This window comes from Neodiprion pinetum, chromosome 2 (genome assembly GCF_021155775.2).
Source record: "Neodiprion pinetum isolate iyNeoPine1 chromosome 2, iyNeoPine1.2, whole genome shotgun sequence".
Classification (NCBI taxonomy): Eukaryota; Metazoa; Arthropoda; class Insecta; order Hymenoptera; family Diprionidae; genus Neodiprion; species Neodiprion pinetum.
In genome coordinates, this window is record NC_060233.1 from 41,580,649 (window position 1) to 41,602,898 (window position 22,250).

General features: G+C 40.2%; 1 protein-coding gene across 3 annotated transcripts in view; it reads right to left on the bottom strand.

Moving 5' to 3' along the window:
* The window catches only part of hth (homothorax), a 286,555-nt gene that overhangs the window by 254,729 nt on the left and 9,576 nt on the right, over positions 1-22,250 (bottom strand). For all 3 annotated transcript variants that reach the window (XM_046610599.2, XM_046610598.2, XM_046610600.2), the window contains 3 exons: positions 21,827-22,083; positions 14,858-14,999; positions 2,387-2,437 (listed from right to left, as the gene is read on the bottom strand). In XM_046610599.2, the coding sequence (XP_046466555.1) occupies positions 2,387-2,437; positions 14,858-14,999; positions 21,827-22,083 (450 nt within the window). The remainder of the gene's footprint in view (positions 1-2,386; positions 2,438-14,857; positions 15,000-21,826; positions 22,084-22,250) is intronic.

Consider the following 22,250-nt stretch of genomic DNA (forward strand, 5'->3'; position numbering starts at 1 on the left):
GTGTAATTATTCGGAATTATTCCCTGCAGCCAAAAGCCCCACGTTCGTCCGTATGTGTAACGAATATAAATAACAAACGTGACGCTTCGACGCGAGCGAACAATTCGATGGAATCTGCAGGATGCTGCAAGGGTGCGCCAACGTCAGCGTAGCCGCGTAACTTCTACGTGAACCGGAAGAAGAACGAGGCAAGGTCGGATCGATGATTGGTGGAAGAGGGAAGCTGCGTGACTCGAAACCGATTTTAACCCTCGAACTGGTCCCGCGATTTTTTTTAAATTCATTTTCACAGATTGAAAAGCAAACTGAGCTAACGATTAATGTTGAAATAATGAAAGAGAAACGTTCTTTCTTTGTTAATTATTTTTTATTTTTCACGGAACTGCAAACTATACGCTTTAGCTTTAGTTCTTCATTCCTCATTATTCGCATTATAAAAATTTGAAATTTATTATGCATATAGATCGGTGGTAGGATAACCGTTCGGTAGTATAAGGTATGTATAAGGAAAAACAATGATGAGGAATACACGGTTTAGAAAAATTGTGAGATTAAACGAACGCCCGACGTGAAAAAAGCAACTTGTACGTCACGTTATGAAATTGCCTGCACATTCGTCGTTCGCGGATTTCGATATCCAACGGGATTCAATGAGTTTACGTACCTGTACGTACACCTGGATTGTGGAAAAAAAAATTGCGACGACGAAAGAAACGCGTTTTATTGATTCAAACATAACTGTGCGCTATCGCTCGATCGTACAGATCGTTCTCCGGTGATATTAATCAAATTTCTGCACGTGTCCAAAATATATATACCTACACGTATCGTGCAAATTTCTAATATCCAGGGGATTTAATAACGCGTTTTACTTCCCTGTCTTTTCGTATTCTTACAGCATTGATAGGTATATGCATATACAAAGAATTATTATTACAACTGCGGTCGTATCGAAGTGTTCGAAGAACGAGTAAGGAGATTAAGAAATTAAAAGAAACGGTGTATAAATTTAGTATTTAAAGAAAAGGAAAAGGAAGAATTATTGGCAAAAAAAAACATTACGGCTGATCGGTCGGCAGCAAGCCGAGTGTCGGACGAGATGTAAGATATTACACGTCGTTACTCCGCGTGCGGAGTCGTCAGAAAATCCTTTCCAATTCCGCGGCTCGACGTATAAACGTATAACGTTTTTCTGCAACGCGCACGCGAGTCTTCCTTATACCTGCATTCGTTAATACGCCTGTGTGTACCTACTCCGATATTTATAAAATGCAGACCGCATAATGCGAGTGTATAAGGTATAAGGTATAAGGTAAAGAGCTTATGGATGCGTGCTGCAGAACCGACCACCATGTACAGTGTGTAATCGTATAATATGAAGTAGACGACGCGACATATGTAAAGAAAAGTCGAGAAAGCTTTTTCGCTTCTCAATCTCTTTCCTGTAATTTTTTTTTTTTTTTTTTCCCTTTATTTCATTTCATCTTTCGTTCTTCGGTTTTATCGCTCTCTACACATGTACAAACGAGGGAAAAATTCGAAAGATAAAAAGAGCGTGAGTTAAAGAAAACGGCTGTATTCAATATCGGCAAATTTTTTACATTATATGTACGTTATATTTGCGAATAGTCACGAATAGACGACGAGTATAACACCGTGAAAACAGTTGTTACAACAACCGTTGCTGCCGTTCGTTTAATAATGGCAGCCTGTGCAGCTTGTGTATATATACATTTATATTATACACACGCCGGTTATTTCATGCAAGGAAAAACGGCGTGAAGAGAAATAAGAGAAGGGGGGAAAAAAGAAGTGCGTGTGGCCGCGAGAGAGTGTCTCGATTACATATCAATCCTAATTAATATACAATAATATTCGACGAGCTGAGGAAACGCTAGATAAAACAAAAAGCAAAAAAAAAAAAACAACTTAACACCTACATTACAATACGTGCGAACAATTTCCTCTCCTTTAATTCGTACATAATGATAATATTAAAATTTTTAGCTGAAAGAATTTCGACTCCTTTTTCTTCTACTTTGCGTATCATATGCGAAAACGCGAGTAAACAAAAATTCCAAATGAATTTTCTGACGAATGAAAAATCCTCACGTGTTTCCGGCACCGGTTTTCACCGCGTTTTGGGACAGACGAAGTAAGGAGGATCTGGCGATAGCCACTGGCGCTACGTACAGGGCCAGATGAAATTTAGAGATTAGATAGCGGCCGCTGGTGGGATGCTTTTGTGGTAGGAAACGAGGGAGGCATGACATTGTTCAAACAGTATTCGTATATGTAAATACGCCGGCGACTAGAGGAGAAGGTACATAAAGCTACCAACACCTTACGACCAACAACGCGTAGCGACGTATAAACTAATACTCACCAACGAGTCGACCTCCGGATCTGCTATGTAGTAAGGTTTTTCTTGTCTGATCTGTAACAAACGAGAAGAGAAAACAATGAGTTTGATTAATTTCTCGTGCATGCGTAATACCGTCAAGCACGATGCGTGATTACGCGTACATACTCGGGGTGATGAGATTATCGCCGACAAGTCGTGGGAACCGCGAAAATACGTGTGAAAAAAACAAATTACAACCAAACTTGTCGAGGTTCTTTGCCTGACGGACTGCAGTTTCAAAATATCTTAGATCTGAGAAGAAAAAGAATACTCGAAGAACAGAACTGTCACCAAGGACTGAAAAGAATAATTGTTTCAAATTTTACTCACCGATCGACTGTTTTCTGTTTTTTTTTTTTTTTTTGTTTTTTTTAAAGAAATTTTTACGATCAGTCTCAAGATTGTATGAAAATAGATTAGTATAATTACGGTACAACGTTATATATATATATTCTTTAAAATTATCTAGGTACTATAAATGTAAAATTTCTCCAAAGTTTTTCCGACAATTTACCTAAATATAAATATACAGCTCAAAACGTTACCGACTCGTATGAAAAACAAGAATATATATCAACTTCGAACGTCCCAACAATAAAACCATTTCTCAAATTCTTGACACCGCATCTAATCTGACATCCGAATTTTCTCACATTCGTTTCTACCGCATGCTTGCAGTAATCACGTGTTACATGTTCGTTCGTTCGTTCGTTCTTTCTTTCTTTCTTGTTCGCTCTCGTTCTCAGCGATTTGCCGAATAATTCGCCGTCTCATTTCACCCGTGCGACCTGTCCAAGAGGACAAACAAGAGGGTGGAGGGGAAAGGGGGAGAGGGGGAGTTGTCTCATTTATTAAGGCTTGTGCCGGCTGCATGCCGTCCTCCTCTCCGCCTCTCCTCGTCGTCATCGTCATCGTCAGCTGTGCGCCGGTGTTGGAATGTGTGCCGACGTATGCCAAGAGACGTGAAGACGAGGAGGAGGACGTCGGTTACCAGGGCGTTACAGAGACAAACAAACATCCGACCGACCGACCGGCATTATCATAATCGTGATAACGTCGACAATTCCTGCTCGCGGTCTTAGCATATGTATGTATCTCGACACGAACGCGTCAAGATGTGGATATTCATACGTGTTTGTGTGTGTGCGTGTGTATACTTGGAGCAGCAGCAGCAGAAGCGGCGGCGGTAGAAACGTATACGTCGCTTTTCTTCGCTCGATTATCAGGTGACAACGAGAAAATGAAACCTCGTGACAATGAGACTCTGTTGCCGAAAACTACGACGACGGCGAAAAATTTGAGGAAAAAAAAAAAGGAGGAGGAAGATGTGGATGAGGACGAGGACGAAAACGTCTCAATTTTGTATAATTAACCTGTGCCTCACGGCGCGACGCGACGAATGTACAAGCATTAATAAACATGTTACACGTATGTAGGTATACGTACACGAAGATAGACAAGATGGTAATTACGAATCGTATAAATATTGAATTAGTTTAGATACAACTACGTACCCCCACATGCACGCGTGACCCTGCACGTGTCGAAATAGCAACCAGTTACGGTTTTTACACCCGAAAATCTAGTGTAATATACGTGTTTGTGTCGACGCGTAAAGCGAAGTAGAGAAAAATTGATTATTCTTCGAAACGATTGAATCGGCGATCCGATACTCCAATGTCAGCCTACGTAATAAATCACGTTTCAGTCCGCATAGTGCAGAGATAAACGTACACGTTAATAAATATAAAGAGGGAATAAAGAAGAATTACGATGCGAAACGATTTTGCAATTGGAATGCCATTCGTTACGATTAGGTTAAGAATTTTTCGATCGCGTCAAGATCGGGAGATTGAGGGGCTTGAAGGGGGGGGGGGGGCTTGCAACATTTTGTAAGATGTACAATCTTACCCGTTGCTATTATGGTCATGACGGACGTGTAAACGACGCGATTCAATATTCGTTTAATTTACTCTGCAGTTAGGTATAATATTTACAACTATTTCACCGTATCTTTGCGCGGGCAGAACTCCGAGAGAAAAAAGGTAAATGGCGCGAGTGCGTCGTACGGTGTATGCGTATAAATAATACACACGCGCGCGTGTGCGTGTGTGTGTGTGTGTGTGTGTGTGCAGAATGTGAGACGGGGACGACGAGGGGAGGATGAGTTACCTGAAAGGCTCATAACGCGGGCCCATTAAGATAGGATGGAAAGACCAAGTAACAATTATTACTCAACGCGAGGATTTACTCGCGAGTGTTGCGTCACTCTTCAAAGCGCGACTCGATCGGACCAGCTTATTATAACTATAACCTATCTCCCTGACAATCTTGCAAATGTGAAATTAACGCAGACCCACCACTTTCATGCGTTTTACTCCCGTAATTAAAGATAACCACCGCACAAATCAACGTAAAGATAACGAACCACTTCGCGTTATATACACATTACACACGCGTATACGTATAAATAAAATTCAATATTACCATTTTCTTTATTCTATTTTTCATCATTGTAACGCGCCTGCCTTCACATCATTGGTGTAATGACGTTTGAAACGACCATTAAACGCTATGTTAAATACCTTCCGTTCCGCGGTTATTCTTCCAACTATATACCAATTATACAAATATCAGACAATATCGTGTTTGACCTTTGAAAAGAGGATTACGTTATACAATCCCATCAAAATTTACAAAGAAAATGTTCCTCGACGCTCGGTAAGAAAAAAAAAAAAAAACTAAAAATTAACTCCGACTGTGACACCATAATTATAAATAAAAAAAAACAAATATATATATATATTCCCACACTTTACTCGTCAAATATTTATTAGAATAAATATCATATAAATAAAATTTCCAGGAGCTAAATTATAATTATTTTCACCCATGTTATATACGTGTCATAAATATCAACGTCTTACAAGAATACACAGTCATGTATTTTTCTTATAAATATCACCGTTACTGGCTGTAAAATGGAAGTGACCTCAGGTATGGGCAGCAGCCCCTCCTCCCATAACCGAAGAAACTCTCGACGGGTCGAATGTCGACAGTTACTCGTTTATACTACCCGGTATAATACGCAACACATAAACCCATATATATATATATATATATATAGGTGAGATTCGAGCAAGTCACCAGAATTTTACGTTTATACAGCAGTTTAAGCGCGTGCAGTCAAATCGGTTTACAGCACCTAATACAGACACGACGCACACTTGCAGCAAAATTCTCGTACCTATATACGTATAATATACACGTGTACCTACACTACAGGCATATATAATAATATAACGCATACACACAGTTGGAAATTTCTCTCATGGCCATGTAAAATATAATATGTATAATCAGCTGTTCCCTTCTTCGGCTGCAAATATTTTTCTTCGAATTTCGTCGAGTGATTCAAGGATATCTAGAAATCGACGCAAGTAGTGTGTTAAATAAGACACTGTATCGGAAACGCGGATCCGTGTTTGGCACTCGAGAAATGACAGAAAACACGGAAAAAAACAGGATTCATCGGGGGGGGGGGGGGGCAGAAATCACGTTTTATATTGCAAACCAACTCTTACTCGGGGTAAGAAAATTAAAGAGCTTGTATCTACGGTTCGCCTTATCTGTACAATACCGGATTAACGCCGTGTGAATAATTAAAATTCTAATCCGCTGTTGGACACAAACTCGAGTCTCCCCCTGATTTACCGCACAGTTTATAAAACAGCGAAATCGTTTAGCCGTGATGTAATTCAACGATACGCGAAGGAGCTGATGGCTCTGTGAATGCATGTATACTTATACGAAGAAACCGGGGATCGAGGGAAAAAAGAATTCCTACTCCTATCTCATGTAAATAAGGCGTGATATTTATGGAATTCGCGGGTTACGGGCTTAGAATCTAGATTACACGGACTGTAAAACTTTTCCTACAACTGTTTCTAATTAATAGACACAATTTGTATAATATTATTACACAACGTATAATATATTATATGTATTATATATATTATATATATACTTGTACGTAATTTAATCATTGTCAAAGTGAAAATCATCTATTTATTTTCCATTCCTTACTTTACATTAACGGTAATGTATAATTACAGAAACGATGCGATATTTATTTTATCCAATTGATTTATATCAAGGTATGCTAATAATATCAGGTACACACATCATATAAAGGTATACCAAATGTGCTATATCGACGACTTGATTACTGACATCTCTATACTGTATGGAAAAAACAAACAAATTGTATGCGTAATATATCTGTCACAACTTCACAGACTGAATAAACTAATCGGTTGAATTAAGACACATAGAACTATCATGCGGTAATGTCATCTAACAAGTTTTTTCATACATCCAAGTGTGTTTTCTTTATACATCCGTAACGTGTAAACATGTAACGTATGAATTCAAAATGGTGTCCCATCGTGTTGTATGAATTTAAACACTTGATGAGAAACAAAAAACGTTCAATTCTTTTCAAGCACCGCAGAATTCCGACAATAATAAAACGATGTATATATAACATACATATATTTGGAATAGAATGATGACCGTATGATAAATCGCAGATGAAATTTCGTTTTGAAATATTGAAAGAAGATGAAAAACAGAAAAAAGAAGGAAAATTGAAAGAAAAAAAAAGGAACCGATTTGCTCCCTAGGCGGTTGTGCGGTACCCTAATAAGAGAATTTGCATCGAGGAAATAAAAGAATTTTAAGAAATATAAGTTCGGTGGAGAAATCATTCGCGTCGTATGGTGCATTTAAATGCTGCATATGCGCATACGGAGGAACCGCAGGAGCCGGAGGCGGTATCGTTTTCGTTTAAACGCAGCAGCGCGGTGGTTCCAAAAACTGGTTCGAAAATTGGCCCCGGGGCGTCGTGCAAGACACGGCGTTGATTCGCCGATCGGAGAACGTGGAACATTCGCGATATTGGCGCGTGTTTGCCGCGCGCGTTATTTTCGAGGAGTTTGGAAAACGGGGGATCCGTGTGGAAGTAAGAACGAGAGGCAGAAGCCAGCTGCGAGTCTCCGCATCGCACGCAAACGTTGCGATTCGAGTGCCTGTATCTGTATATGTACGTGTATGTGTACGTGTATGCGTGTAGGATAGGAGGAGGGCCAACATCCTGCGGAGATGAAGAAGAGGAACAAGAAGAACAAGATGAGGAGAAAGATCGAGGACCTCGGCAGCCGCGAAACGTTCTACTCTGCATGCAGACGCAACGTGGAATGAAGTCATTCTCTAAATATTATCGCTTCATATTTTCACCCCGAGCTAAGAGATTTTATAGGTGTGATTCTTGCATATGTATATTGTTAGACGCGTGTCGAGGAGAAATACAGGCTTAAGAAGAAGGTGGTGCGTTTATTTTCGTCGAACATCGTCCTGGTCTCTACGGCATGCTGATCGTATGCAGCGACCACGCAAATTTTGCAAATTATAACGCGGAACCGCGATGCAATGACGACGACACGGTTAATCCATCTGATACGTGAAAAGTATTCATGAAATTTTTTCAAACTACGACATATACGGACACCTCACACACCTGATATTTACAGGTAGCAACGGAAGATTTTTTCCTCGGATAGATAGAAATTTGCTTCAAAATTACCGTTGAATTAACTTCAATCTATTACGATAAAAGAAACACGTCATTCAATTTTTTTTCAAAATTTCCGATGCTTAAGATTTCTGTGCCAATAGAAAAAAATTCACCTTTACACCAATGACACGAATAATCCCTATTTTCGTGTCCAGTTTTCACAAATATTTTCAACGACCTATTGGCATAAAATTTTCGCGCGATTTCGATACTTGTGATTCTTGAATGTGTATAGGTATTCCGTATCGATAGGTACATCTAAAATATAACAGAGCGGTCTGCATAAACCGTGCACCTGGGTTAGAGGGTAAGGCTGTAGAACACAAGCGGTGAGTAGGTAGAAGAGAATTACGGTTCCTAAACGACACGCCAACGACGACGACGTTGACGGTGACCTCAAAAACTCGGTGCAGGAGGAACGCGGCGGAATTTAAAACAGCGAGAATATCTTGGGCCTCAAACGTATATCTGTATATATTGCAAGACCAGGTCAGAGAGAAGGAATTGTTTGAAATTTGTAATCGAGATGAATTGTTTGGCCGTAAATATATTTTCGTTTCTTGCAGCTGCTGGTCGCGAGATAAAAATGCGTCATTAAAAAAAGACTCCTTCACGCGGTATAATTGTGATATTATTCTTTCGAAATGGAGGAAAAAACGTTCCCCCCCCCCCCCCCCCCCCCCCCCCTCCCAAAGAAATATCTGTACTACAATAAATAAAATGATGCCATTTTCAAAAATTTAACAAAAAACTTTGCGCTATTCATAGTTTCGGATAGAAGCTTTGTTTTCAAGACGTTTCAATTCCATGATTATACGATGTTAAATTTTCATATATATTTGTACCAATATAAACTTATCATTCAAACTATCAAATATTACTTCGATGCAGCACGCTGCACGACGAATTTTGCGTTTCCACCTGCAAAGCACGTCAGACGTTTCAAAAAGGACTGGATAACCTGAGCTTCGACTACTTCGGAAGCTGTATAACAGGGAGGGCGCTGCCTTTTCGCAGGCAAATCAATCGCGCCGTTATAACCGAAACTGCACGAAGGGCCCGCGCGCGTTGAAAGAGAAGTATAAGTAAAAAAAAAAAAAAATGGAACGGGTAAAAAAAGAAATAGGAGCGAATAAAAAAAAAAATAAAGAAACTTGCAACGAATGGAAAGCAAAAAGACGCGCAACAATGCCGAGCGCACCACCGACCCAGTGGGCCCCGATCAGCGATGCTACGGCAGGCGAACCGTGCAGCCTTGGCTGGCTGCGTCAGCCAACAACCCGACGGGCCCAGCGGGGTACTTTGTACCCGTCGTCCTGCACCGGCACTGCACAGCAGCGGGTCGGGCCGAGAGAGAGGAAGAGAGAGAAAGAGAGAACGAGAGGAGAGAGAGAGAGAGAGGGAGAGATAGTCGAGGCACGATGGGGATAATGGCTGGCCCATTGAATAGATCAATTTACAATGGCACAAAATGAGCAGCGGCGGCAGCAGCAGCAGCAGCAGCAGCAACAGCAGGACCGTTCTGCCCCCCTCCGACCCTCGATCCCCCGTCGCGCATGCGTGCCTCACGACGTACCCCCACCCCAGCGTTGTCTCTCGTTTTTCTTTTTTTTGCATCTCCTCTAGCTGTGTTGTATGCAGATGCGCGAACACACGTGGATATCCACCCCACGAACACACGAGGAGGGACCGGACGGCCGATACTCGTACGAGAGAGAAAGAGAAAAGAGAGGTCGATGGTAAGGGGGGCCTCGGATCGGATCCGATGCACGAATCGTGTACACGACGGTCCACAAGCGACTGCACCCGGCCGTAATAGCGCGTAATAAGCCGCATAAGGCCCAACTCATCGTCAGCGTGTGCCTCGACTGCGTCGGGCCCAAAGTTGCGGGCCGGTAGATAGGGGCGGGGAGGAGAGGGTGGGTCTCGAACAGCGAGGGAGCCTCGCGCTATTAACCCGCCTTTCTGAATCGCGTTGACCGATCGAACCGGGCTTCCGACGAATCCCGAACAAGGATCATCGGGCCCCTCGAGTCGCGTCGCGTCGTATCGCGTCTACTCCGTCGTCACCTGCTCATCCCCGACGCGTCCGCGTCGAATTCGGGCCTTGTCAGTCCCTATCTCACGTATATGTACAGGAGCGTATTTAGTGTGTTGAGTGTACATTTGAAGTCGACGCGGCGAATGCAGTGTTGGTATATAAATTCAACAATAATGAAATATATCGTCATACGGATACGCGTATGTGTATAAGAGAGCGACGGTCAGCGATATGATAAAAAGCGTACCTGACCTACGCCTATAACTTATATTCTACTTGTATTTCGTACGTGTTCGATTCAGGCAAATGATTTATAGCGAAGACTATTCGCTGCAAGTGAATATATAAATGTTCCATAGTCGAACACAATTTTCATCATTAATCATTCGCTTGACGCGTGAAAAGCCTTATATTTCATTTTACGCGACACGTGTATTATTATTCAGTGTTAACTAATCGATGCAAAAATATATTTCATCCTGGTAGTAAATTATTTTACACATAAACAAATGAATTACGCACAAGATAATTAGAGAGTGAAAAAAAAAAAAAATAAATAAAACCTCTTTTCTTTCTAGCCCTATAATACATATAAATATGTATCTGCTTCCCGCTAAAAAAAAGACCAACCTTCAATTTCTGCCCAGAACTGCGCGTACTTAAATCAAACCCTCGCAACTAGCAATAAAAATTTTACTCGTTGGATGATGCAGGCGCAGGTATACCTACGTAAAAACGAAATCTCTCGTTATCCGTACCACGTGATTATGGATCGCATTCCGTGGAGGTGTTTCGTTCCGTGAATATACAGGGTTCAGCTCTTATCGTTATCTCAAGCTAGCGCGGGTACTGCTCTCGATATTCGGCTACCGCGTTACTCGCTCGCGGCTGTCTAGCTGAACCTCTGGATGAACGAATTCACTCTACGAAAGTAGGTACGTACGCACGCACGCACACACACACACACGTACGTTTCGTTCCAGCGTATGGAGAGAAAACTATCGTTACAGGTCTGTATAACGTACAAGATACAGACTACTCCGTGTAACCAACCGCACGTGTAGTTATTCCCGGGGATTGTACAGGGAAGAATTGTAAGGAAGGAAGGAAGGATTGTGAGGAAGAAGAGTTAGGTATAGGTATACGTATAATGCCGGACTATATACGGTCTATGCCCGCCTATTCCGTGACTTTAGAAGCCCGCGCAAGCTGTAAAAATAAACGCTAGTCGATCGATATATCCATCCGTTGCACGAGAGAACTCGAACCGCTGCCAACCAACCAACCAACCAACCAACCAACCAACCAATCCGGCTGACACCGCATACGCGGCTGCCTAGATGTGATAAAAGTTAGAACCCGAGGGATTCACGTTTAGTGCTTGTCGAGTGTAGCGAGCAGCAGGCCAAAAGCGTCGTTTATCTCCGATATTAAGCGTCGACGACGATGATCGTGATCCCAACCTCTCAGGTGGCCTTCGTCACCACGACTCTCCCTTTTATTTCTGATTACTTTTTTTTTTTTTTCTACGTACAGGGTGTACGTACGCGTATTTCATGCAAAGCATTACACGCCGCGCGGTATAAATTTCGAGGTACGCGAGGTGTACGATACGAGATATGCGGTGTAGTAATGATATTCTAAGGACGGGCATATCACCTCCCACCCCCCACCCCGCGGCCCTTATTCCGTTTCCTTCCCCGACCCTCAGCAGCAATTGCATGTTTACTATAGTAATTGCAAATCGATAACGACGACGCGTTCTAGTGTCGGTTCCTGTGACTTGAAATACGCCTCAACGATCGTTTCCTCGTCTGTACAATGAACAATAATGGCGACTGTCGCGAAATCGTGGATTTTACAAAGTTTTAAATAATGATCGTCATTTGTCCGTCCGCTCATTGTCAGTCAAAGCGAAATAAATATGAAAAATAAGAATATATATGAGAAATGTATATTAATACAGTTACGATTATACATAACGCGAAGATCTTTACAAACTGGTTATAACCGTATAAATCGTGGTAATAATTTTTACAACGAATTTGTAAAAATTATTTCCAATTTGCATCGAAATAGTTTTAATTTTCACAGCCATACGTGTACAGTTTGGCTGTGTAGGTAAAGAATAAATGACAATTTTAAAAACCTAGTAAATATTTACCTAGGTATTCGTGGTCCCATATTATACCTACATATACTTATGGTGCACCAATATGCCTGTAAAAAATCGATCGTAGAAACAAATCGCCGCGAGCGCACCAGGCTGGCAATTATTTTCGTAAACAATTAGATATCTGTACATTCGCATTGCAGTGCATGATTCGTTTAACGTTCGTTTGAGATAAGCAGCACGCGTGCTAATAACAGGTACTTTTTATATACCTACTGCAGGCTAGCGGCGAATTGATCGTTGCAGGCAACGAGGACGGGGAAATACCTTGGCGACAATTAAACACCGCTGATAATTCCTAATGAATCAAAACGAGCAATTTCATTTAAAACCGACTACGTGGAGAAATTTTGATGCGGGTAGAGAAAATGGAAAAGTAGAAAAACTCGAGTTTTTTTCTTTTCCTTCTTTCTTTCCACTTTCGACTTTCGTTCCAAACTATGATTCTCGTTAATCTCCTCTCCCTCTCTCTCTCTCTCTCTCTCTCTCTCTCTTTCTCTCATTATCTCGAAGGGCTCGTTGCGCGGAGAGATTCTATAGGCTCCGTGAAAGGCCGGTGGTGAAAAATCGAAAACATTCCATAGCGTCTGAGGATTTCAAGACGGAACGAAGAAGGAGAGAATTATAGAACCAAGGTATGCAGTAGGACTAGTGAGAGACTACCGACTAGCCGTAGGTACGTACATAACACAGCCAAGCCGAGCTGCGGGTCCCGAGAGCCAGAATCCATGTGTTTTTAAACCCCAAATCGTTCGGCTCAGGTTTCCTGCGTGCCCTTGGGGAATACCTACTTCGGGACCGTCGCTCGGCACCGAAGAAACATCTTCTACTCGGCTGCACCCCACTCGACCAACCAACGACCCGAAGGATATAGTATGAAAGAGACGGACGTCTGGTCTAGAAGAAACTGTGTAATTGCCTGCATATATACGTACAAGTGAGATACTCAGAGGAGAGGGAGAAAAAAAGGAATCAAATTCTTTCGCAGTTTTTTCTTTTCATTTTTTTTTTTTTCTTTACTATTTACAGGCATCAAATATTCGAGAATCAAGAGACTCGGTTATTACCGGGTCGCGCGTAAAGTCGACTTCGTGTACTCTTACTTTAGATACCATTGGCAGCGTTGGGCGGGGTTGAAATTCCGAATTTGAAAAGTTTCGAAAGCGGCAAATTTCGAATTCTTTGGTGGTAAAACTTGAAGTGAAGAAATCAAACTTTAACGAAACATCGAAGTTTCGAATTGTCCGAAATCCGACGCTAAAAATTTCTGGTTTGGTGGAATTTCACCAGTTTGATATTTCTTTGTTTTGGATCTTGATATTTTTACGATCGGAATCCTGGTCATTGTGACGTTCGGTCTTTCAGACTTTTTACACCCAGTCGTTGATTGAACTACGCTGTGTGAGGACATTTTAATTTTAAGAATTTTACTCCATCGAAACTTTATTTTTCGGGATTTTGCTCTACCGGAGCTTTACTTTTTCTAACTTTGCTCTATCATAGCCCTCAGGTTTCCGACCATTCGAAACTTTGTTATTTCGTAAAAGTTCGATATCTTTTTCAAGTTTTAAGTTTCACCACGAAATAATTCGGAATTAGGCGCTTTTGAAATTCTTCAAATTCGTAACTTAAACCACGCCGCCATTACCAACACCAATATCATGGACACGGAATCATCGAAACTGACCGAAATGGACTTAAAATTTCACACACGGGTACAATGACTTGACCCAACTTACACATCGCGATACTAATTGTAAATATCTTATACCCAAACTGCAGTTAATATGCTCAAATAAATTTCAAACCAAGTCTCTATCCAACCAACAAAGCACGTCTACGTACCACGTGTAACATGTATGAAAATAAATAAATCGTTGCAAAGAACGCAACCGAAGGTTGCGGACAGAAAAAGGTGGGGTTGAAGGGACGTCAAATTCAAGGTAAAAATTGACTTTCGGCTTCTGCCCTGCATTGCAACTGTAAGCATCAATTTTGAGGATACTACCGAGCAGCATTATGGAGAGGAGAGCAGGTAGAGGTTTGGAAAACGAAAGAGAATTCTCGAACGCTGTCAGCGGAGGTTCGGGATCAGCCGGCAAAGTCCCGGACGGAGATCCGAGACGCACGCGAACCGATTCGAGTGTAACCAGATTCTCCGCCATTAGTTACGGACGGACTAGGCGTGCCAGTCTATATACCATGTATACATATACATATGCATATCTACATAGGTAGACACATGCCGTAGAGTTCCGTCGTGTACTCCTGCATGAAATGGAAATGTCGATGTTGTGCAGGAATATTACGAATAAATAATCCGTTAATATGCTGAGAATTGGAAATTAGGTATCATCGTTAATATTCTCAAAATTATCATATCGATATATTGTTTATCAATCTCGTCGAACAGCTGCGGTTGAGCTGAATAGCGAGAAGCGGTACGGCATTTTTGTGTGATTCCATAACGAAATTAACTTACACGTAGCTATGTCGTGTATTATTAATACATTGGGATATATGTAGGTATGAAGTGAGAGGAGAGGCGGAGAGAGTGAGAGATAGATATCATACGGAGAGTGAAATACCAGGCAACTCACTCACCTGTTTGGAGAATACGGCAATGTCCTCGTTGAAACTCTCCGAGGAACAAACGTCGCCACCAGCAACGCCAGGTTCTCGCGGCGTGCACGTCGCGAGTTCACATTTTTCAAATATTAATGCCAGGAGCGGGAACAGCGGGTGTCTGAAAAACGGGGAAGAGAGAAAAAAGATAACGATCCGTGTATCAGAATTGTTGTCGTAGTTGCTTCTTATATGCTGTAAAAATATGCAATAATGATTGAGACGATATCTCGCCATCGTCAAAAATGGGCAGGTAAGTAAATACGTGGCAGAAATTATTCGAAACAATTTCCGTGCGTTGCAATATTGTATGTGAAAGAAAAAAAAAAGGTCGAGGAGAAGAAATGTGTCGTTATTGTCGTTCGTCAAGTTCGTTAATTCGAATCGTCCAATTGAAACATCCGTCATATTTCAGGTTAACGTTCCGCGATATATCATATATTTATATAACCATCCAGATCCATTGCGTATGCTATATATACTGCAGGTAATAATAACAAAAATAACAATAATAATAAATGTGTAACACGGCAAGTATATGTAAATATATAAGTAGTTGAGTACATAACACATGGTAACGTAACGCCTTATCAGTGCTCGTTAAATAAACTACAATATATCGTCTATTTCAGCGCGGATAATATTGTACTATAAATAAACACGCCCAGGTGTGTGTATATATATATATATATATATATATATATATATATATATATATATACACACACTACCATATATATATGTACGCTAGTGATGTTTATTTGTTTACGCATTTTGTTGTTACATTTTTGACTTTGCTTGGAAAAGGGATCTATTTGAACACTCGGACGTACATGATGTTATCATCATTGACGCGTATTAAAGATACAACCTTTTGGAAAAAATACACACGCAGAAGTACGACAAGTGGCAATTCCAATATACAAGTTATACAGACGAGCCTATCTATATGGACAGATAACGAGTGTGCGTGCGGGTACCATTATTTTTGGGAAAAACATTAAACGGCACGTTGTAGACTCAGTATACATACGTATGAAATAACCACGTGTTACGATTCAGACCGTGCTGGTGATAAAATAAAATGAAGCAGTACCGAAAGGCGAGGAAGTTGGCGAAAAAAGAAGAGAGAGAGACATAGAAAAAGAAATTCCGACGTAGAATCGAATCGATCAACGAAGAACAATCTCAAATAATTACAAGACAAAGAGGGCGATTATATTCGAGCCGCAGGCGTCGCGTCGCCTCTTCAACGCGTTGGTGCTCTTTTGGGTAACGAAGCCGCTTTCCGTCGGACGCCGAGCGTCGCTTGCTGCAACTCGATTTGCCGTTTATTCTCAGACTAATCGCCTCTCCAACACCTATGAGAAGTTACTTTAAAACGTGAGAGCGTTTATTTATTTCTATTTATTTTAAAATTTTATACAAATGCGGTAAATAACCAACGATGATTTTTATTTTGCAAAAATATACAATTAGACATAATACGGCCAAATAATCCCGAGGCCTAAAAATTACCCATACTTGATCAATATATTTTATGAGAAAATCTAGTAGATACTTTTTCTCATCACTTTGCTGTAAAGATTTCTTAAAAATATCCTCCCCTATTTACTCGTATTGCATTGGTGAAGAAAATGTTGCCAATCCTCAGATTTTTCCATCGCTCCTCATCGAATTTGTGAAAACACGCGTGTTTCTGTAAATAATCGCTGCTGCACGGTTCGACAAACGTGTACCTATACATACATACATACATATGTGTGTTTGCATATATATATATATACATATAATTGTGTATGTATATTGAGAAGGGAACCAACAACCCCGCAGGATTAAAGAAATCTGCGTCTGCGGTGCCGTAGAAGAGAGGTGTGTGCGCATAGTAGCCATGCTGCTGCAGTCTCGCGGACCTAAAACGATTCGGAACGAATTCCGACAAATTGCCGGTGTAACGCAGCCGCCGGCGGCTGCGGAGAAACTGCAGCAGCACACTTCGCCCAAGTTACATATTGAACATATATAACGTATATTCGTTCGTTCAGCAACAAGATATATAAATAAAATTGGAAAAAAACAAAAAATTCCAAAAAAACAAACAATGGTCGGTATTTACAATAATAGTGACAAGCGGGCGAAAATTTGATTTTTTTTTTTGTGGAAACACGTTCGAGAAGAAGAGAAGAAAAATAATAAGAACAGAGAAACAAAGAAACGACGAAAGAGAGGTATGGAAACTTAAGAGAGGAGTCGGGGAAAAAAAAGGAAAAAAAAAACACCAGATTCTTTTCAACGATCTGTTATAAGAAGACGAATAAGACACGGTTAGAGATCGTCACTCGAGCGTCACCGCGGCATTGCATCGCCAACGACGTGATCTATCTGACATCCGTGACGTAAGCAGTATTTCGAGGTCATTTCGTCGTTCGGAACGAGGTATGCAAGATACGCGTTATAGGTCTCTGCGATATGTTCCGTCAAGCAATAATTTACACGCGTGTGTTTAGAATATTAGCCAAGAGAACGAGAGAAAGAGAAAGAAAGCGAGAGAGAAACGGAAGCGTAACAGAAACAAGTACTTAGGTGTAATACACATCTACAGCCAAAATATTATATTCCAATGAAATTCCAATAAGCCTGCAAGCTGTATTTATATTGGAAGCGAATATTTTTATCTACGTAAAAGATATACTGGCTGTAACAATGTTACACGTATAGATTTTAGGAGATAGCAAGCGACCGGTAAGATTACTCACTGCGTCAATTAACTTGTGAAACGACGATCAGTTTTACAGAATTCATATTCTAGTAGATAAGTATTATCAACTGTCTCATTTATGCAAATTAAATTGCCAACAATTTAACAGCGTTGTTCGAATTTCAATATTATCTGCACAGTTATAATAATCGTACGATGTAATTATCCCGTGCGTTTTATAAAATCACACCATTTTATACTTTTTCAAAATTTACATGTTTTAACGTAAAATACAATTTATTCACGCTCCGTAACATCATTACTTACAACTCATTATTTACAACTCAGTATCCCTCTCTTTCCCTCACACAATGTAAAACTGATTCAAGTCAAATATTTCGTAAAATCAAACCGTTTAAATCACGTTGCGTAATATTCATAATGCATCATATTATGCGCATGAAAAGAAGTAATCGATGAACGAAGAGATTGGCATAATGGATAAGGCGAACGTGAATAGGTGCGAATCTGCGTGCGGTTTTCGCGTAAAGCTGTGTAATAACGTTGAGGAGAGGAGAAGGGAGGGGGGGTCAGGCGACGAGTGACAGGTGAACGAGGTGACGGTATGACACCGCAGAGATAATCATATGATTGCAGGTTGATTGGGGGAATGCCTCAGCGCTCTGCTCACTGCGGTTTGTGGTTTTCGTAACTGCACTGCACGAGTGCAGTATGTCCACCCTCCGTCCCTCCCCCCACCCCCACCTAGCACTCACTTAAACGCGGCAAAACCGTTGTCGAGTTGTGGCAATAATAACAATTACAGTAATAACGACAACAATAATAATAAGAGAGTAAAGACGACAACGAGCACCCGCAAAGCTCAGATTTTGGAGTAGAAGGAACGTGATAAATAATTTTCATTGTTATGTATCTGCGGTGAAAACTAAAAGTTGGTCAAAGAGGAAGGAAAACAAAGAAGCTCTTTTGGAATGAATTTATAGAATGTTATTATTAACATTTATTGTTTGTCGTGTATTTAAATTTTTATAAAAACCGCAAGAAAAATTGAGACTCGAAGTAATGATACATAGATCGCTCGAGCTCGTTTCGAATATTTAAATAAAAATTTATTTCTTGCGCTATAGGTATAATTGCGTTTCGTTATTTTCCTTCGGTGTGGAAATGATTGCTTCTTTTTCTTATTCTATAAACAGAACTGAAAGGCGAGAAGAAAAAAACGAATGAAGAGAAATGTATTTTTTTTTGGCAGAATATTTTACCCATAGCTATTCGAGTATATCCGCGACGGAATGAAGATATACTGTTAATTTATAATCATACAAATAAATGTTTGAATTTTAATACGAATGAATTATATATATATATCGGGTGTTAACGCGATTTTACCGCTTGCAAAGTAAGCCTAAACCGCGTGGAAGAAGCAGAAATAAAATATGAAAGAAACAAGATAATTAAGAATCTCAACGTTTCGGTTGCATGTATAATACTGAAAATGTAGTTAATTGATAAATCATTTTAGTACACATCTTTGGATGAATTTTACAGTGGTAATGAATGCGGAATAATGCGTTTTATCAACGGGAGAAAAGTCCCATCGTTTAAAACACACGACACATGTATCGGTGGTCGGTTAAATATTACGGTGGCTGAAGCATGAGGCTCTCCTCTCAACTAGCTCAAGCGCGTTTATTGCCCTCCTCCTCCCTAATACCAGTCTTCCAAGATAATAAGAATCACAGGCTTGCCGCAGCAGACGCAAGAAGGATAGAAAAAGAGAGAAGGCCGTGTCAAAGATTACAGGGTGTCCAAATAACGGCCAAGCTTCCGACTTTAGAAAATTGAAATGCCAACGTTTCGTCGAAAAATCCGTTCGCCCTCGCTGCCCCGCACTTATTGCAATTTACTGTACATTGTTTACATCACGAAAAACATTCACGCACGCTTAATTTTCTTACTAATACAAAAATTTTCTTCCCCCTCCCCTATTTACTTTTTTACTTCTTTCAACCCTTCCAAAAGCTTGTTATCCAAAACTGATATTGATTTTTATTAATATTATTTTTCATGTTTGTGATAATTATTTTACTCTCTTTTTTTTTACAAGTACGTTGTACGGCGGAATAATTTAATAATTATTATAATAATTGTACGACTGCAACCCGAAAAATTACGCGGGGACGGAATTACGACTTTGTACGATTAAACTAATCAATAAATTTCATTGATATCGTTGTGCAGAAAATTAACGATCGAATAATATCCACTCGCTGTACGATATGGACCCATATCATACCTACAATGTGAAGGTACGCGAAAAAAAAAAAACTATCTCCAGTTACCGCGTGCGAATTATTATACAGAAAAAACTATTGTACGTACATTAAACACGCTAGTTGATTTTATCCTGCACGTCAATCAATCGTATTCGTTGCATGTATCATTTTGCGCGATATTTTGTACATACATACATATAATAATAATAATAATAATAATAATAATAATAATACCACACCGTTCAGGGATACGTGCAATATTTATATCACGTGTATATGTAGTTTAAATTTATAAAGAATAGTATATAGTTCACGCATGCCGAATAAGAACTTGAATCGCATGTAGGTATCTTATTAATAGGCACTGCAATTTTTTGACAATTATAACATATAGAAATAAAAATAATAGATCAAATATTGATATATATTCCAAGTCGACCGCAATGCTGATTGATATTATTTAATTTCGATTTGCTTTTCAATTTTTCCATTCATCCGCTTTACCATACCGTTTTGTTTTCCGTTTATGGTTATTATTTGACTAGAAGGTATGAATGTAACCGTTGCACTGCCATCATGCGTGGGCAGCGACGCATGTCCGTGTCCGCCATTATTTCCTTCATCGCGAGCTCTGGAAGCAATGTGCGCGAACGGCTTATAGGCTGTATGCTATACGTATATATATGATATATAGAAGAGACACGCGATGACGGATGCGAAAAATAATAATAACAATAATAGTAATAAGAAGAAGAAGAAGAAGAAAAAGAAGCAGAATTAAGAGAGTAAACGCTGTGAAAAAAATTTCAGGTAGATTATGTGTATGAGGTATAGTTACAAGTCTGTATATACCGGTTCGTGGAGATTTTCTTAAACTAGTGCAAATTTTACTCAAGTTCATCGAAATTCAAACGTTACTGTCGCTAAGAATAAGAAAATTTGCGCCAACTTCACACGACTTGTTGCGGTATGAAATTTTGCACGAATTAGTGTACCTAATACAGACTGAAATTGAATCAGGCTAATTGCCGATAATTAGTAGCCTGTCAAAATTTGTGAAATTTCAAACGACGTAGACATCCGAAACAGTTCAAAAGTGTTACGAGAAACCGAGTTTGCCGATTTACACACGCATACATGTATATTTATTATGGTGTTTCAGAGAAAAAATAATTTGCTGTTTTGAAATTAAGGTTCTGGAAAAAGATGAGTGTTCTTCGTTACGTGGACGATTGCGCTCGGTTGGATTTTTCCTTTGATACATTTCTTTTTCTTTCATTTGGGAAGTGTCGTAAATAAAATTTTTTTTTCACGGCTTGCATCAATCACAATATCATTTTACGTCACAGACAAGACCCGGACTTGTAATATTACGTCTCCAGTTGATGTATGAGAAATGTATCTGACGATGTTTCAATTATTAATTAAACCTCAAAAAGTATTTATAATTACATATAAACTTTTAATTTCGGATAATAAGAGTCCCGTTTGACGCATGCTGTGTTATGGATCGTGATCTTCGGGTTGAATTCAAATGTATTCGGGCAAGAAATAATAATTGCAAGTGGTACAACGTGTATCTTCATAAATTCCCCCAAAAATTTGAAAAAAGTGAAATTCAAACGCGCGCGATTTTCCGCATAACGTAGAACGCTCATATTTTGACAAAATTTTTCTTTCAACCTGGACAAACGTTTCAGGGGATGCGACGATGAAAAATGGTAAATTGCTTCTTTTTTTTTTTTGTTCTGAAACATAGTTCGATATATTTGTATACGCGTACAGGTAAAAATTCCGCATGTCTCAAAAAACGAGAAAACAGAAGAACATCTAAATTAAATCTACAGGTATCAAGTAGGCGTACGTAAGAAGCTCGACGATAACTTGTTTGAAAAATTGTCAGATCCCCCGAATCTCATGCACCTTCGATAAATTGTCGTTACGATTCCTTACCCGTAAATGGCGTCCTTGTCGCGTTTATGGACGTCGGGTACAGCCGAGACCGCGGCGGCTGCCGCCGCCGCCAAGACGTGCTGCGGGGGTTGGGGCGGTGGCGGTGGGTATTGGGGGTGTGCGGGTCCCATTCCCCCGAGGTGCGGACTGTGGTGAAGGCCCGGAACCCCCCGGGCGCTACCGTGGGGGTCGTAGAGCCCGCCGCCCCCGCCCCCGCCGCCTTCCAGGTATCCACCGTGCAGCCCGCCGTCGTCGTACTGAAAAAGACAACGCAACGTCAGCAACGATATCATAACCATAACCTCGTGATGGTGAAAAACTACACGATGGCCGATTGTCTGACATAAGAAGAAGAAGAAGAAGAAGAAAACCTGCGGAGTAACGAATTTTCAATCAAGGTGAAAATCTTATTCGTAAAGAGAAT